At 42.8% G+C, this 12999-nt stretch overlaps 1 protein-coding gene across 9 annotated transcripts in view; it reads left to right on the top strand.

The window, feature by feature from the left end:
• RASGRP2 (RAS guanyl releasing protein 2) overlaps positions 1–12999 on the top strand; it is a 179143-nt gene that overhangs the window by 134613 nt on the left and 31531 nt on the right. For all 9 annotated transcript variants that reach the window (XM_056527439.1, XM_056527436.1, XM_056527433.1 and 6 more), the window contains exons 11-13: positions 268–381; positions 7199–7314; positions 10490–10631. In XM_056527439.1, the coding sequence (XP_056383414.1) occupies positions 268–381; positions 7199–7314; positions 10490–10631 (372 nt within the window). The remainder of the gene's footprint in view (positions 1–267; positions 382–7198; positions 7315–10489; positions 10632–12999) is intronic.

The following is a 12999-nucleotide window of genomic DNA, read 5'->3' as shown; positions in this document are numbered from 1 at the left end:
CTTGGATATACTATAAAATATCAATTGCTTGCATCGGTGAGTGCTGGGACCTCCTTCATTATATTGTATTTTTAATGTCTAGCTGCTTAGTGCTGGGGACCTAGCCGTGCGACTGCGTGCACCCACTGCATCAATATACTAAATGAGTGCTGCCCTATGCTTGATATATATATATATATATATATATATATATATATATATATATATATAAAATTAATCTGAGAATTACCTAATAATGATGCATGAGATACTTTATATGTCTTTCAGCAAGCCACTATCAAGACACCTCCATCCCCTTCACCTCCCATGGAGGAATGGGCTTCACTAAAAGCAAAACCAGACCAGACCATGCTTTGCCAACACATAGAGAAAATGGTTGAGGTAAGTAAACTATTGGTAAACAGATCTGCAAAAAATATTTCACTCAGATTTTGAGTTTGTTTAATATAGACCGACTCATGCAGATTGAAGATTATTTGCTTATCGAAGTTATACGTTTATTCTTTCGAAGGGTTGCAAATCATTGTATATTTTGCAGTACCTCTGATAAGGATGGTCCGAGGGGAGGCTTTCAAATGTGATTGACTGTGCTGCTATATATTTTGCTAAGGGTCAACACAAGAAAATATACACCACACAGGATGCTGATATACACTCTTTCTTAGCAGGAAACTCAGCTGTTCCCCAAAGAGTTCTGTTTAATACAGGAAGTAAATTTGGTTTTTACATTCAAAAAAAGAGGAGGGTTAGTTATGACATCACAATTAGCATGTTACTTTTTGATTGGTTGTTTGATTATTGTGTCCGTATATATTAGCATATCTAGTGTCCATTAATTTCTTGACAGAAGTTTCTGTTCGTCAGATATTTTGTCTTTCTACTCCTGCATGGCGTCATGGCAAGGTCTAAATCCGGAGTCACGAGTAGATAGCATTCTGATGTATATGGGTTAAGGGCTAGGGAACAAATATATTTTTCAAGCAGTAATGGCATATTAGTATATTGATCAGTCATTAGAAACATAAGGGTCATCCCTATCACCTCAAGTGATGCACTTTCTCCATCAGGGTTTACGGAGGAAAAAAACATTTTTATATACCTGCTTATCCATTGAAAATAAAAAAGGTTGCATACTAACCTCCGTTGCTCCCATGCCGCTGGCATTTAGTTTTTCAGTTGTGGTGTGGTCATCCACTTCCTCATTCTGATGACTTTTTGTGCCCGCTCAAGCCAATCACAGGGCTGGGCAAGAAGTTCCTGCCAACACAAAAGTTATCTGAAGGAGGAAGAGCAGGACCGCAGCATGAGCAGGGGGGTAAGTATGCAGGCTTTATTATGTTCAGTCCACAGAGAGGCATATAACAAAAGAAAATTCCCAGGGAAATCCCTTTCAAGAGTAAAAAATTGCAATTTATTAGATTTATTGTTACGCCGAGCGCTCCGGGTCCCCGCTCCTCCCCGGAGCGCTCGCTTCACTCTCCCCGCGGCAGCGCTCCGGTCACGTCCTCTGACCCGGGGCGCTGCGATTCCGCTGCCAGCCGGGATGCGATTCGCGATGCGGGTAGCGCCCGCTCGCGATGCGCACCCCGGCTCCCCTACCTTACTCGCTCTCCGTCTGTTCTGTCCCGGCGCGCGCGGCCCCGCTCCCTAGGGCGCGCGCGCGCCGGGTCTCTGCGATTTAAAGGGCCACTGCGCCGCTGATTGGCGCAGTGGTTCCAATTAGTGTGTTCACCTGTGCACTTCCCTATATCACCTCACTTCCCCTGCACTCCCTTGCCGGATCTTGTTGCCTTAGTGCCAGTGAAAGCGTTCCTTGTGTGTTCCTTGCCTGTGTTTCCAGACCTTCTGCCGTTGCCCCTGACTACGATCCTTGCTGCCTGCCCCGACCTTCTGCTACGTCCGACCTTGCTTTTGCCTACTCCCTTGTACCGCGCCTATCTTCAGCAGCCAGAGAGGTGAGCCGTTGCTAGTGGATACGACCTGGTCACTACCGCCGCAGCAAGACCATCCCGCTTTGCGGCGGGCTCTGGTGAATACCAGTAGTGGCTTAGAACCGGTCCACTAGCACGGTCCACGCCAATCCCTCTCTGGCACAGAGGATCCACTACCTGCCAGCCGGCATCGTGACATTTATTCACTCTATTTCAGTATATGTAGAGATGCAGCACACACTAGCATTATCATGGTTGCGTGACATTGTGTTAAAACAGTCTGCTGATGTTGCACTGTGTTAAAATAGTATGTCATTGCTCATATAATGCAAAGCAGGCTGGCGAATGTGAGGTGAGGTGGCGATGCTGTATGCATCTCTGCTCACCCACAACATTTACTGGGCAGGGTGCACTTGCCCGAGAAAAATGTTCTGTACAGTAGTGTTGGGCGCGAATATTCGCATTTCGAATTTTTATCACGAATATTGCAAATTTGCGAATTCGCGAATATTGCGAATATTTTTGCTATATATGCAAAATTACAAATAGTCACTTATTTCCGCATATGCGCATATTCCTTCTTTTCACTTGTGGGCAAATTAGAATTATGAAAATACATTTGTCAGAGATTATCAACTCACTGTTTTCTTCCTCGAATACGCGAATATACGAATTTTCACATATGCGAATATAACGAATATGTGAAATTCGCGAATATAGGACAAATATTTATCTATATATTCGCAAAATATTGCGAATTCGAATATGGCCAATGCCGCTCATCACTACTGTTGGGTGAGCAGCAATCTATGCAGTACCAAGTATCTGCTAAAACAGTGTTTTCCAAACAGTGTGCCTCCAGCTCTTGCAAAACTACAACTCCCAGCGTGCCCAAACAGCCTTTGGCTTACTGTCAGAGTACCTTTCTAACCTGTTAAGGACCAAGGGCGTACAGGTACGCCTTTGCTCCCTGGTACTTAAGAACCAAGGGCGTAGACCGGACTGGGGTCACTGCTGATATCTATCAGCAGGCACACCGTGCAAATTCTCAGGGGGGTCATGAATTCCGACGATTCCTGGTCATATGGGTCTATGGTAACCCAGTGACCCGGAAAATAAGGGGGATCGGGGTTGTCCAAGACACCCACGATCCCCCTGAAGGGATAGGAGTGAGGTGGCAGGGGTGCCACCCCTCCTATCCCTGCTATTGGTCATCTAGAAGCGACGACCAATAGCAGATCGGGGGCGGGGGGGTTAACTTTCGGTTTCCCCGTTCTGCCCACCCACAATATTCAGGCCAGATTGGGGAAACCGAGAAGGACCGGCGCCGAAGTCCACTTACCCAGAAGAGGACGGCGATGCGGCTCCCTGGATCCTATGGAAGCCTGTGAGTTGCCTAGCAACATCTGGAGGGCTACAGTTTGAGAACACTATACAGTGGTATCTAAACTGTAGCCCTCCAGATGTTGCAAAACTACAACTCCCAGCATGCCCAGACAGCTGTTTGCTGTGTGGGCAAGCTGAGATTTGCAGTTTTGCAACAGCTGGAGGGCTACAGTTTGGAGATCACTGGGCAGCCCTCCAGATGTTGCAAAACTGCAAATCCCAGCATGCCCAAACAGCTGTCTCAAATTAGGGGAAAAAAAAATTTTCTCCCAATAAAACAGTGTCTGTGATGGCGCTCTCCTCCAGAAGATCGGCGTCTTAATTGGGGCAATTAACCGACCAAAACGGACTTAGAAAATAAAAAATATTTATTTGGAGCATGTCAGTAAAACAACGCTTTTCGAAGGGCGGGACCCCCTCTTCACCATTACAGACACCGTTTTGTTGGGAGAAAAAAAAAATTCCCCTAATTTGTGACTTTCTAAGACCGTCCTCCTTCAGCTGAGAACGGGACCGGTGCCGGGTGCACTCCTCTACACACCACAGCTAGTGGTATCAAGTCTTCTATGGTGTTGTGCTCAAAGTACAACACCATCAGGTGAGCAAACCCTTTTTCAACAATACATATTGTATTCCTTAAAAGGATAATTGCGCTTAGATGCGCATCGGTTCTTTTCTGTTTTTTCTTTACATATTGCAAACAGCTGTCTCAGCATGCTGGGAGCTGTAGTTGCGTACCTCCAGCTGTTGCATAACTACATCTCCCAGCATTCCATTTGGCGATCAGTACATGCTGGGAGTTGTAGTTTTGCAACAGCTGGAGGCACACTGGTTGGAAAATACTGAGTTAGGTAACAGAACCTAACTGAAGGTTCTCCAACCAGTGTGCCTCCAGCTGTTGCAAAAGTACAACTCCCAGCATGCACGGTCTGTCAGTACATGCTGGGAGTTGTAATTTTGAAACAGCTGGAGGTTCCCCCCCCCCATGTGAATGTACAGGGTACATTCACACAGGCAGGTTTACAGTAAGTAGTGCAAACTCCTAGCGGGAAAGTCACTGTAAACCTCCACTCGTGTGAATGTACCCTAAAAACACTACACTGTGCTAACACATAATAAAGGGTAAAACACTATATATACACCCCTTACACTGTCCCCCCCAATAAAAATGAAAAAGGTATTGTACGGCAGTGTTTCCAAAACGGAGCCTCCAGCTGTTGCAAAACAACAACTCCCAGCATTTCCGGACAGCCACTGACTGTCCAGCCATGCTGGGAGTTTAGCAACAGCTGGAGGCACCCTGTTTGGGAATCACTGGCGTAGAATACCCCTATGTCCACCCCTATGCAATCCCTAATTTAGTCCTCAAATGCGCACGGCGCTCTCTTCTTTCGGAGCCCTGTCGTATTTCAAGGAAACAGTTTAGGACCACATATGGGGTATTTCCGTACTCTGGAGAAATTGCACTGCAAATTTTGGGGGGATTTTTCTCCTTTTACCCCTTATGAAAAGGATAAGTTGGGGGCTACACCAGCCTGTTAGTGTAAAAAAAAAAAAAAAAAATTACACTAATATGCTGGTGTTGCCCCATACTTTTTATTTTCACAAAGGTAAAAGGAAAAAAAGTTTCTCCTGAGTATGGAAATACCCCATATGTGGGTGCAAAATGCTCTGTGGCCGCACAACAAGGCTCAGGAGTGAGAGCACACCATGTACATTTGAGGCCTAAATTGGTGATTTTCACAGGGTGGCTGATTTACAGCGGTTCTGACATAAACGCAAAACAATAAATACCTACATGTGACCCCGTTTTGGAAACTACACCCCTCATGGAATGTAACAAGGGGTATAGTGAGCCTTAACTCCCCACAGGTGTTTGACAAATTTTCGTTAAAGTTTGATGGGAAGATGAAAAAAAAAATTTCACTGAAATGCTGGTGTTACCCTAAATTTTTCATTTTCACAAGGGAAAATAGAAAAAAGCCCACCAAAATTTGTAACCCCATTTCTTCTGAGTAAGACCCTACCCCATATGTGGATGTAAAGTGATCTGCAAGCAAACTACAATGCTCAGAAGAGAAGGAGCGCCATTGGGCTTTTGAAGAGAAAATTTGTCCGGAATTAAAGGACACGTGTGTTTACAAAGCCCCCATAGTGCCAGAACACTGGACCCCCCCCACATATGACCCCATTTTGGAAACTACACCCCTCATGTAATGTATTAAGGGGTGCAGTGAGCATTTACACCCCACATGTGTCTGACAGATTTTTGGAACAGTGGTCCGTGAAAATGAAAAATTAAATTTTTCATTTGCTCAGCCCACTGTTCCAAAGATCTGAAAAACACCAGTGGGGTGAAAATGCTCACTGCACCCCTTATTAAATTCTGTGAGGGGTCACATGTGGGGGGTCCACTGTTCTGGCACCATGGGGGCTTTGTAAACGCACATGGCCCCTGACTTCCATTCCAAACAAATTCTCTTTCTTAAAGCTCAATGGCGCTCCTCCTCTTCTGAGCATTGTAGTTCGCCCGCAGAGCACTTGACGTCCACACATGGGTATTTCCATACTCAGAAGAAATGGGGTGAAACATTTTGGGGGTAATTTTCTCCTATTACCCCTTGTAAAAATGTAAAATTTGGGGAAAAAACTGCATTTTAGTGAAAAAAACTTTTTTTTTCATTTACACATCCAACTTTAACAAAAAGTCGTCAAACACCTGTGGGGGTGTTAAGGCTCACTGGACCCCTTGTGACTTGCCTTGAGGTGTAGTTTCCAAAATGGTATGCCATGTGGGGGGTTTTCTGCTGTTCTGGCACCATAGGGGCTTCCTAAATGTGACATGCCCCCCAAAAACCATTTCAGAAAAACTCACTCTCCAAAATCCCATTGTCGTTCCTTCACTTCTGAGCCCTCTACTGCGCCCGCCGAACACTTGACATACACATATGAGGTATTTCGTTACTCGAGAGAAATTGGGTTACAAATTTTGAGAGGATTTTTCTCTTTTTACCCCTTGTAAAAATTCAAAAACTGGGTCTACAAGAACATGCGAGTGTAAAAAATGAAGATTTTGAATTTTCTCCTTCACTTTGCTGCTATTCCTGTTAAACACCTAAAGGGTTAACACACTTACTGAATGTCATTTTGAATACTTTGAGGGGGGTAGTTTTTATAATGGGGTCATTTGTGGGGTATTTCTAATAAGAAAGCCCTTCAAATCCACTTCAAACCTGAACTGGTCCATGAAAAATTCTGATTTTGAAAATTTTGTGAAAAATTTTAAAATTGCTGCTGAACTTTGAAGCCCTCTGATGTCTTCCAAAAATAGAAACATGTCAACTTTATGATGCAAACATAAAGTAGACATATTTTATTTGTGAATCAAAATATAATTTATTTGGAATGTCTATTTTCCTTACAAGCAGAGAGCTTCAAAGTTAGAAAAACGCAAAATTGTCAATTTTTTCATCAAATTTTGGAATTTTTCACCAAGAAATGATGCAAGTATCGACAAAATTTTACCACTAACATAAAGTAGAATATGTCATGAAAAAACATTCTCGGAATCAGAATGAAAGGTAAAAGCATCCCAGAGTTATTAAGGCTTAAAGTGACAGTGGTCAGATGTTCAAAAAACACTCTGGTCCTACAGTGAAAATTGGCCTGGTCCTTAAGGAGTTAAGATTAGACACATACTTCCACAGTAGACAGAGAAGACTTTTTGACCAGGTCTCTAAAGACAGTCTTGACTAAAAGGTAAATTTGTAAATATAACAAAACAATTTTGCATTCTGTTACCTTATAAAGAGACATATTTGTTTGTCAGCTGAATACATAATATTTAGTGACCCCAAAAGCCACTGATTTTCTTCCAACAGTCTGTGTTTCGACTCTTTGATGAAGATGGCGATGGACACATCTCCCAAGAAGAGTTCTGCAGTGTTCGGAGCAACTTCCCTTACCTTTGTGCCTTTGATGAGATAGACCAAAATCAGTAAGAACAAATTAACTTTTTTGTTTTTTTACCACTGAAGTATAAAAATGGTAGCAGAAATTGAACAAAGCCATGAAAATGAACAAGGTGATTCTGTGTTGGAGAATAGGGAACAAGTTGTAGAATTAGGAACCATGTGCAGCTGAGATGCTTATAAGGAAGATAATGTAATGTAACATCTTCCCATTTAGTGATTGTGCATGCTTGTTGAAAAGTGCCCAAAAGAAGCATTAATATAAAGCAAACCTTTCATATAAAAAAAATGCATCTGTAGGCAGCTTGTTATTGGGTAGGAGATGCCGAGAAGATTGATATATACCGTATATAAAATCAACAAAATAATTCAATGTTTATTCATTAATATCTTTATTCATTCTGGGCTAAGTAGTCAAGTAGGGGGTCCTGCTTGGTGATTGACAAGGGGGCAGGGATTGACAAGGCTACAAGGAGGACGGCCCTTATATATTGACCCTTATGTAAAAATTATGTTGTGCACCTTCATAAGAACACCTGCCTGATGTTAGTCCCAAAAACAAACAACAAACCAAAAAGGGATAGACGATCATTATGTTCCTACAAAAAATCCCTTACTAAGTGAATGAATACAATAATAGCCTCTTATATACAAATGGGAGTAAAGAGGGAAACCCCTCTCTTTATTCCATCTTGGGATGTGGGGAATTGAAGGTCTCATCTTTGATTCATATGAAGGAGATGGAAAAGACAACTCTATTATAGACCACTAGTTTATTCTTTATACCTGGGTCTTTATCTGAGGGCAAAATATCTGGGACCAGTGACATGACACATTAGAGGTACACCTTTTGCCTTATGTGCGTGATCTTAGCCCCCTCCCCCCTTCTATTTCCTATGATTAGTCCCCTGAAAAACTGTGTTGGTTGCATCGGGAAATGCTTCAGGACTCCACTTAGGCCAGGTTCACATTTGAGAATCTCCGGATGGAAATCTGCCGTCCAGTGCTTCTGAGTGCGGCCACCCAGAATGAATCAGTCGATGCTAGGACCGAGCAGACATTGCTGTCCCCATAGCCAGTCCCTGGTAAATCCGTTGTCAGGCCCAGCTCAGCCAGGCCAGGCTTAGTATACCGGGAGTGGCAAGGGATTCTGTCAGCAGCACTCCTGAAGAGGGTGGCAGAGAGTGGGCTCCCAGCACCGCTATAGAAGTAGCCCACATAACCATAGTCTAGCCCCTCATAGCAATTGCCGTGGTCTGCCTCTTTGTGAGGTACCTACAGCCTTATCAGCCAAACGGCTCTACAAGATGTCCGAATGGCTCTAGAAAGATATTAGGGGAGAGTTATCAAAACCTGTCGTGAGGAAAAGCTGCTGAGTTGCCCATAGCAACCAATCAGATCGCTGCTTTCATTTTTCAGAGGCCTTTTCAAAAATAAAGAAGCGATCTGATTGGTTGCTATGGGCAGCATTGCCTCTGAACAGGTTTTGATAAATCTCCATCATTTACTCCATAATATGCACCACCTACTCTGTCTATTCCCACTAGGCCCTAATCTACTTAATCTATTTCTTTCTTTATCATCAGTCTTTATTAAATCTATAAATGTTCTTTTTTTATATATATATATATATATATATATATATATATATATATACTAGCTGAGTACCCGGCGTTGCCTGGTTTTTCCTTCCTAATCCTTGTTGGGGAGGAAAATAAACAAAGGAGGAAGCTTTTGAGGAAGCTGTTGTCATATCCCAACCCCACATCCCGACCTCCTATCTCGACCTCCTATCCCGACCTCCTGTCCCGATCTCCTATCCCGTCCTCCTATCCCGTCCTCCTATCTCGACCTCCTATCCCATCCTCCTATCCCGACCTACTATCTCGACCTCCTATCCCGACCTCCTATCCCGTCCTCAAATCTCAAGCTCCTATCCCGACCTCCTATCCTGACCTCCTATCCCGACCTCCTATCCCGACCTCCTATCCCGACCTCCTATCCCGTCCTCCTATCTCAACCTCCTATCTCAATCTCCTATCCTGTCCTCCTATCCCGACCTCCTATCCCGACCTCCTATCGCGTCCTCCTTTCCCGTCCTCCTTTCTCGTCCTCATAACTCGACCTCCTATCCCATTCTCCTATCTTGAACTCCTATCCCGTCCTCCTATCCCGACCCCCTTTCCCGTCCTCATATCTCGACCTCCTATCCCGTCCTCCTATCTCGACCTCCTATCCCGTCCTCCTATCCAGACCTCCTATCCCGTCCTCACATCCCGACCTCCTATCCCGACCTCCTATTCAGACCTCCTATCCCGACCTCCTATCTCGACCTTCTATCCCGACCTCCCATCCCGACCTCATATCCCGACCCGTAATATGTGTACCAGGTATTGAAATAGCTCCAGCCTTACGGAAATCAGTGGGAACATACATTTCCCATTGATTTGCATGGTACTTTAAACAAAAACCCCAACCCTCACAAATGGGGGTAGTTAAGGGTTAAATTAACTATCCTATATTTTAAGTGGACATATAAGTAACATGTGACCAAGTATTATCGAAATATCTCCAGCCGTTTGGAATCACCTAGCCTATGTTTGTTGTTGACATATAAGTAACTTTAGCCGTTTGAAAGTTTTTGTGGAACATACACACATACATACACATGTTAGGTTTTATATATATATATATATATATATATATATATATATATATAGATATATATATATATTTATTTATTTTTTACATGTGTTCATTGTCTAATTTATCGAGCACTTATGTTAAAAAAAAACAATGTATTTTTTTTCCCCCTGGCGCCATTAGTATATTTTTGGATGAATCTGTGTGGGCTATATAAATAAAGAATTATTATTATTATTATTGTAAGAAAAAAACGGAATAACATCCAGATTTTATTGTGTATCCCTCTTTTGTTCATCTCAGCTCAGATATGACATTACAGGCTTTTCGGGTGCCCCTAACAAATGTCTCCTTTTAAAAAAAAAAAAAAAAAAAAGACACCGTTTCTATTTTCAACCACGTACGGCGGTTTTGTTATTATTTTTGTGTTGTTCCTCTGCTTAGTATTCTACCCTATATGTATTTTCATGCATCGTATTTAGACAAATGTGAAACTTCTCCGCAGGCCCTTTTTCGCTGTAAAAAATAATGCTTTATCTCTCGTGTCTTCGTGTACAGGGATGGAAAAATCAGTAAACAGGAGATGACTTCATATTTTCTGAAAGCCAGCTCGGTGTTGGATTGTAAAATGGGATTTATACACAATTTCTGCGAGAGGACATTCCTTCGGCCTGTGTCATGTCAGCACTGCGGAAATCTGGTGCGTGTCTGTGCCGTAAGATAGGTCGGCGAGAACAATAAAAGCTTTAAAACTCAGAGATTGCATTTAGAGCAGTGTTTCCCAGCCCAGGCGCCTCCAGCTGTTGCAAAACTACAACTCCCAGCATGCCCGGACAGCCGAAGGCTGTCCGGGCATACTGGGAGTTGTAGTTTTGCAACAGCCGGAGGCACCCCGGTTAGGAAACGTTCATCTAAGGAATACTTTATGGAGAGTTATCAAAACCCCTATAGAGGAAGAGTGGTGCAGTTGCCCCATAGCAACCAATCAGCGTGCTGCTTTCATTTTCCACAGGCCTCTTTAAAAAGGATAGAAGCGATCTGATTGGTTGCTATGGGCAACTGCACCGCTTGTCCTCAACACAGATTTTGATAAATCTCCCCCCAATGACCCAGATTTATGAATCTGTGTGAAACAAATATAATAGCAACCAATCACAGCTCAGATATATGTGAGACAAATATCAAAAAACATTTATGTCCCAGAAAGATTGATAAATCTGGGCCTATCTAGTGGTCCCCCAAATTATAAAGGTCTCAGGTTACAATATTTTCGGTCTTTTCTGGACCATTGTAATTCGAAACCAGACTCACCATACAATGCTACGGACAGTCAAGATCTGCGAAACGTGTCAATGGCCGGAAGAACTGACCAATCAGAATGGGCATTCACTGGTAAAACCCCTGTATTACTGAAGCGTATGCACTGACTGGTGTCTGTCTACAGGGAGGAATTACATGTTCTATTCTTTACCTGTGCCGGGGTTAGCTGCTCCTTTGGACACTATATGGGGGTAGCTCAATTTTACTTTTTTAGGACACTGTGTACTGTACAGGACCCTGAAGAAGCTCCTGTCCTCTACATAGACAGTGATTTGCAGCCTTCAGCAACTCCTTTTTACTTTTATATGCAAGGACTTGCTTTATCTAGTTATTTTTCTTTATTCCTAACTTTTTCCTATCTTTGGATGACATTTTGGGGGCTTCCAAACCAATTACCAGGTTTTCATAGAGTTATGGTTTCAACATACAATGGTTTCCAAATACAATGGTCGTCCTGGAACCCATGAATATTGTAACTTGAGGGACCACTGTATATTCAAGTTGCAAGAACCAGGACCAAGTACAAGAGCTAGAAAGTTGCTATAGTTTTGTTTGTATGACTGATACTTAACAATTTCCCTGCAGCCTTAAAGGGGTACTCCTTTGGAAAACTGTTTTTTTTTATTTTTTTTATCAACTGGTGCCAGAAAGTTAAACAGATTTGTAAATTATTTCTATTAAAAAATCTTAATCCTTCTAGTACTTATTAGCTGCTGAATACTACAGAGGAAATTATTTTCTTTTTGGAACACAGCGCTCTCTGCTGACATCATGACCACAGTGCTCTCTGCTGACATCTCTGTCCATTTTAAGAACTGTCCAGAGTAGAAGAAAATCCCCATAGCAAACATATGCTGCTCCGGACAGTTCCTAAAATGGACAGAGATGTCAGCAGAGAGCACTGAGGTCATGATGTCATCAGAGAGCACTGTGTCCCAAAAAGAAAATAATTTCCTCTGTAGTATTCAGCAGCTAATAAGTACTAGAAGAATTAAGATTTTTTAATAGAAGTAATCTACAAATCTGTTTAACTTTCTGGCACCAGTTGATATAAAAAAAAAATAAAAAAAAATTCCACCGGAGTACCCCATTAAGAGAGTCTGTTGGTAGACTTACCCTGCCCAAATGACAGGCAGCATCCAATCCTGAATAGGTCCCTCAACATTAACAGCTAATATTGCAGCCTTTCAGAGAAAAAACTTAAGTTGTGGTCCCAAGTCGTGGTCTCAGGGAAGTATCCGGTATCCAATCAGACTTGTGGCTTCTTGTCACACAGGGTCAGCTTGATTGACAGGTCTTTCCCTATACACAGAAAGACAGAAGAAACATATTCATCATGCCGAGCCAGGCTGGAAGAAGCTGAGAAGACTGCTTTCAAAACACTTACCAAGTGCTACAGCTCAGTCTCTTAAAGTGTTACTGCAATTTAAAAAAACAGATGTTGATGCCAAAATCAATGGGTGACTCAATGATGAGGACCAATCTCTGTAGATATAACCAGCAGAAACATGCAGTAGCTCCGTTCGTTTCAGTGGTTCTCAACCTTCCTAATGCTGTGACCCTTTAATACAGTTCCTCATATTGTGGTGACCCCCAACCATAACTGCAATTTTGCTACTGTTATGAATCGGTAGGCAGCAGTTCCCCCACATTAAGTATAGGCAGCAGAGTTCCCCCACATTAGGCATAGACAGCAGTTCCCCTACATTAGGTATAGGCAGCAGAGTTCCCCCACATTAGGTATAGGC

This window comes from Hyla sarda, chromosome 6 (assembly GCF_029499605.1).
Source record: "Hyla sarda isolate aHylSar1 chromosome 6, aHylSar1.hap1, whole genome shotgun sequence".
Taxonomy (NCBI): domain Eukaryota; kingdom Metazoa; phylum Chordata; class Amphibia; order Anura; family Hylidae; genus Hyla; species Hyla sarda.
The sequence above is the reverse complement of the archived record's forward strand: the minus strand, read 5'-3'. Positions and strand labels throughout refer to the sequence as shown.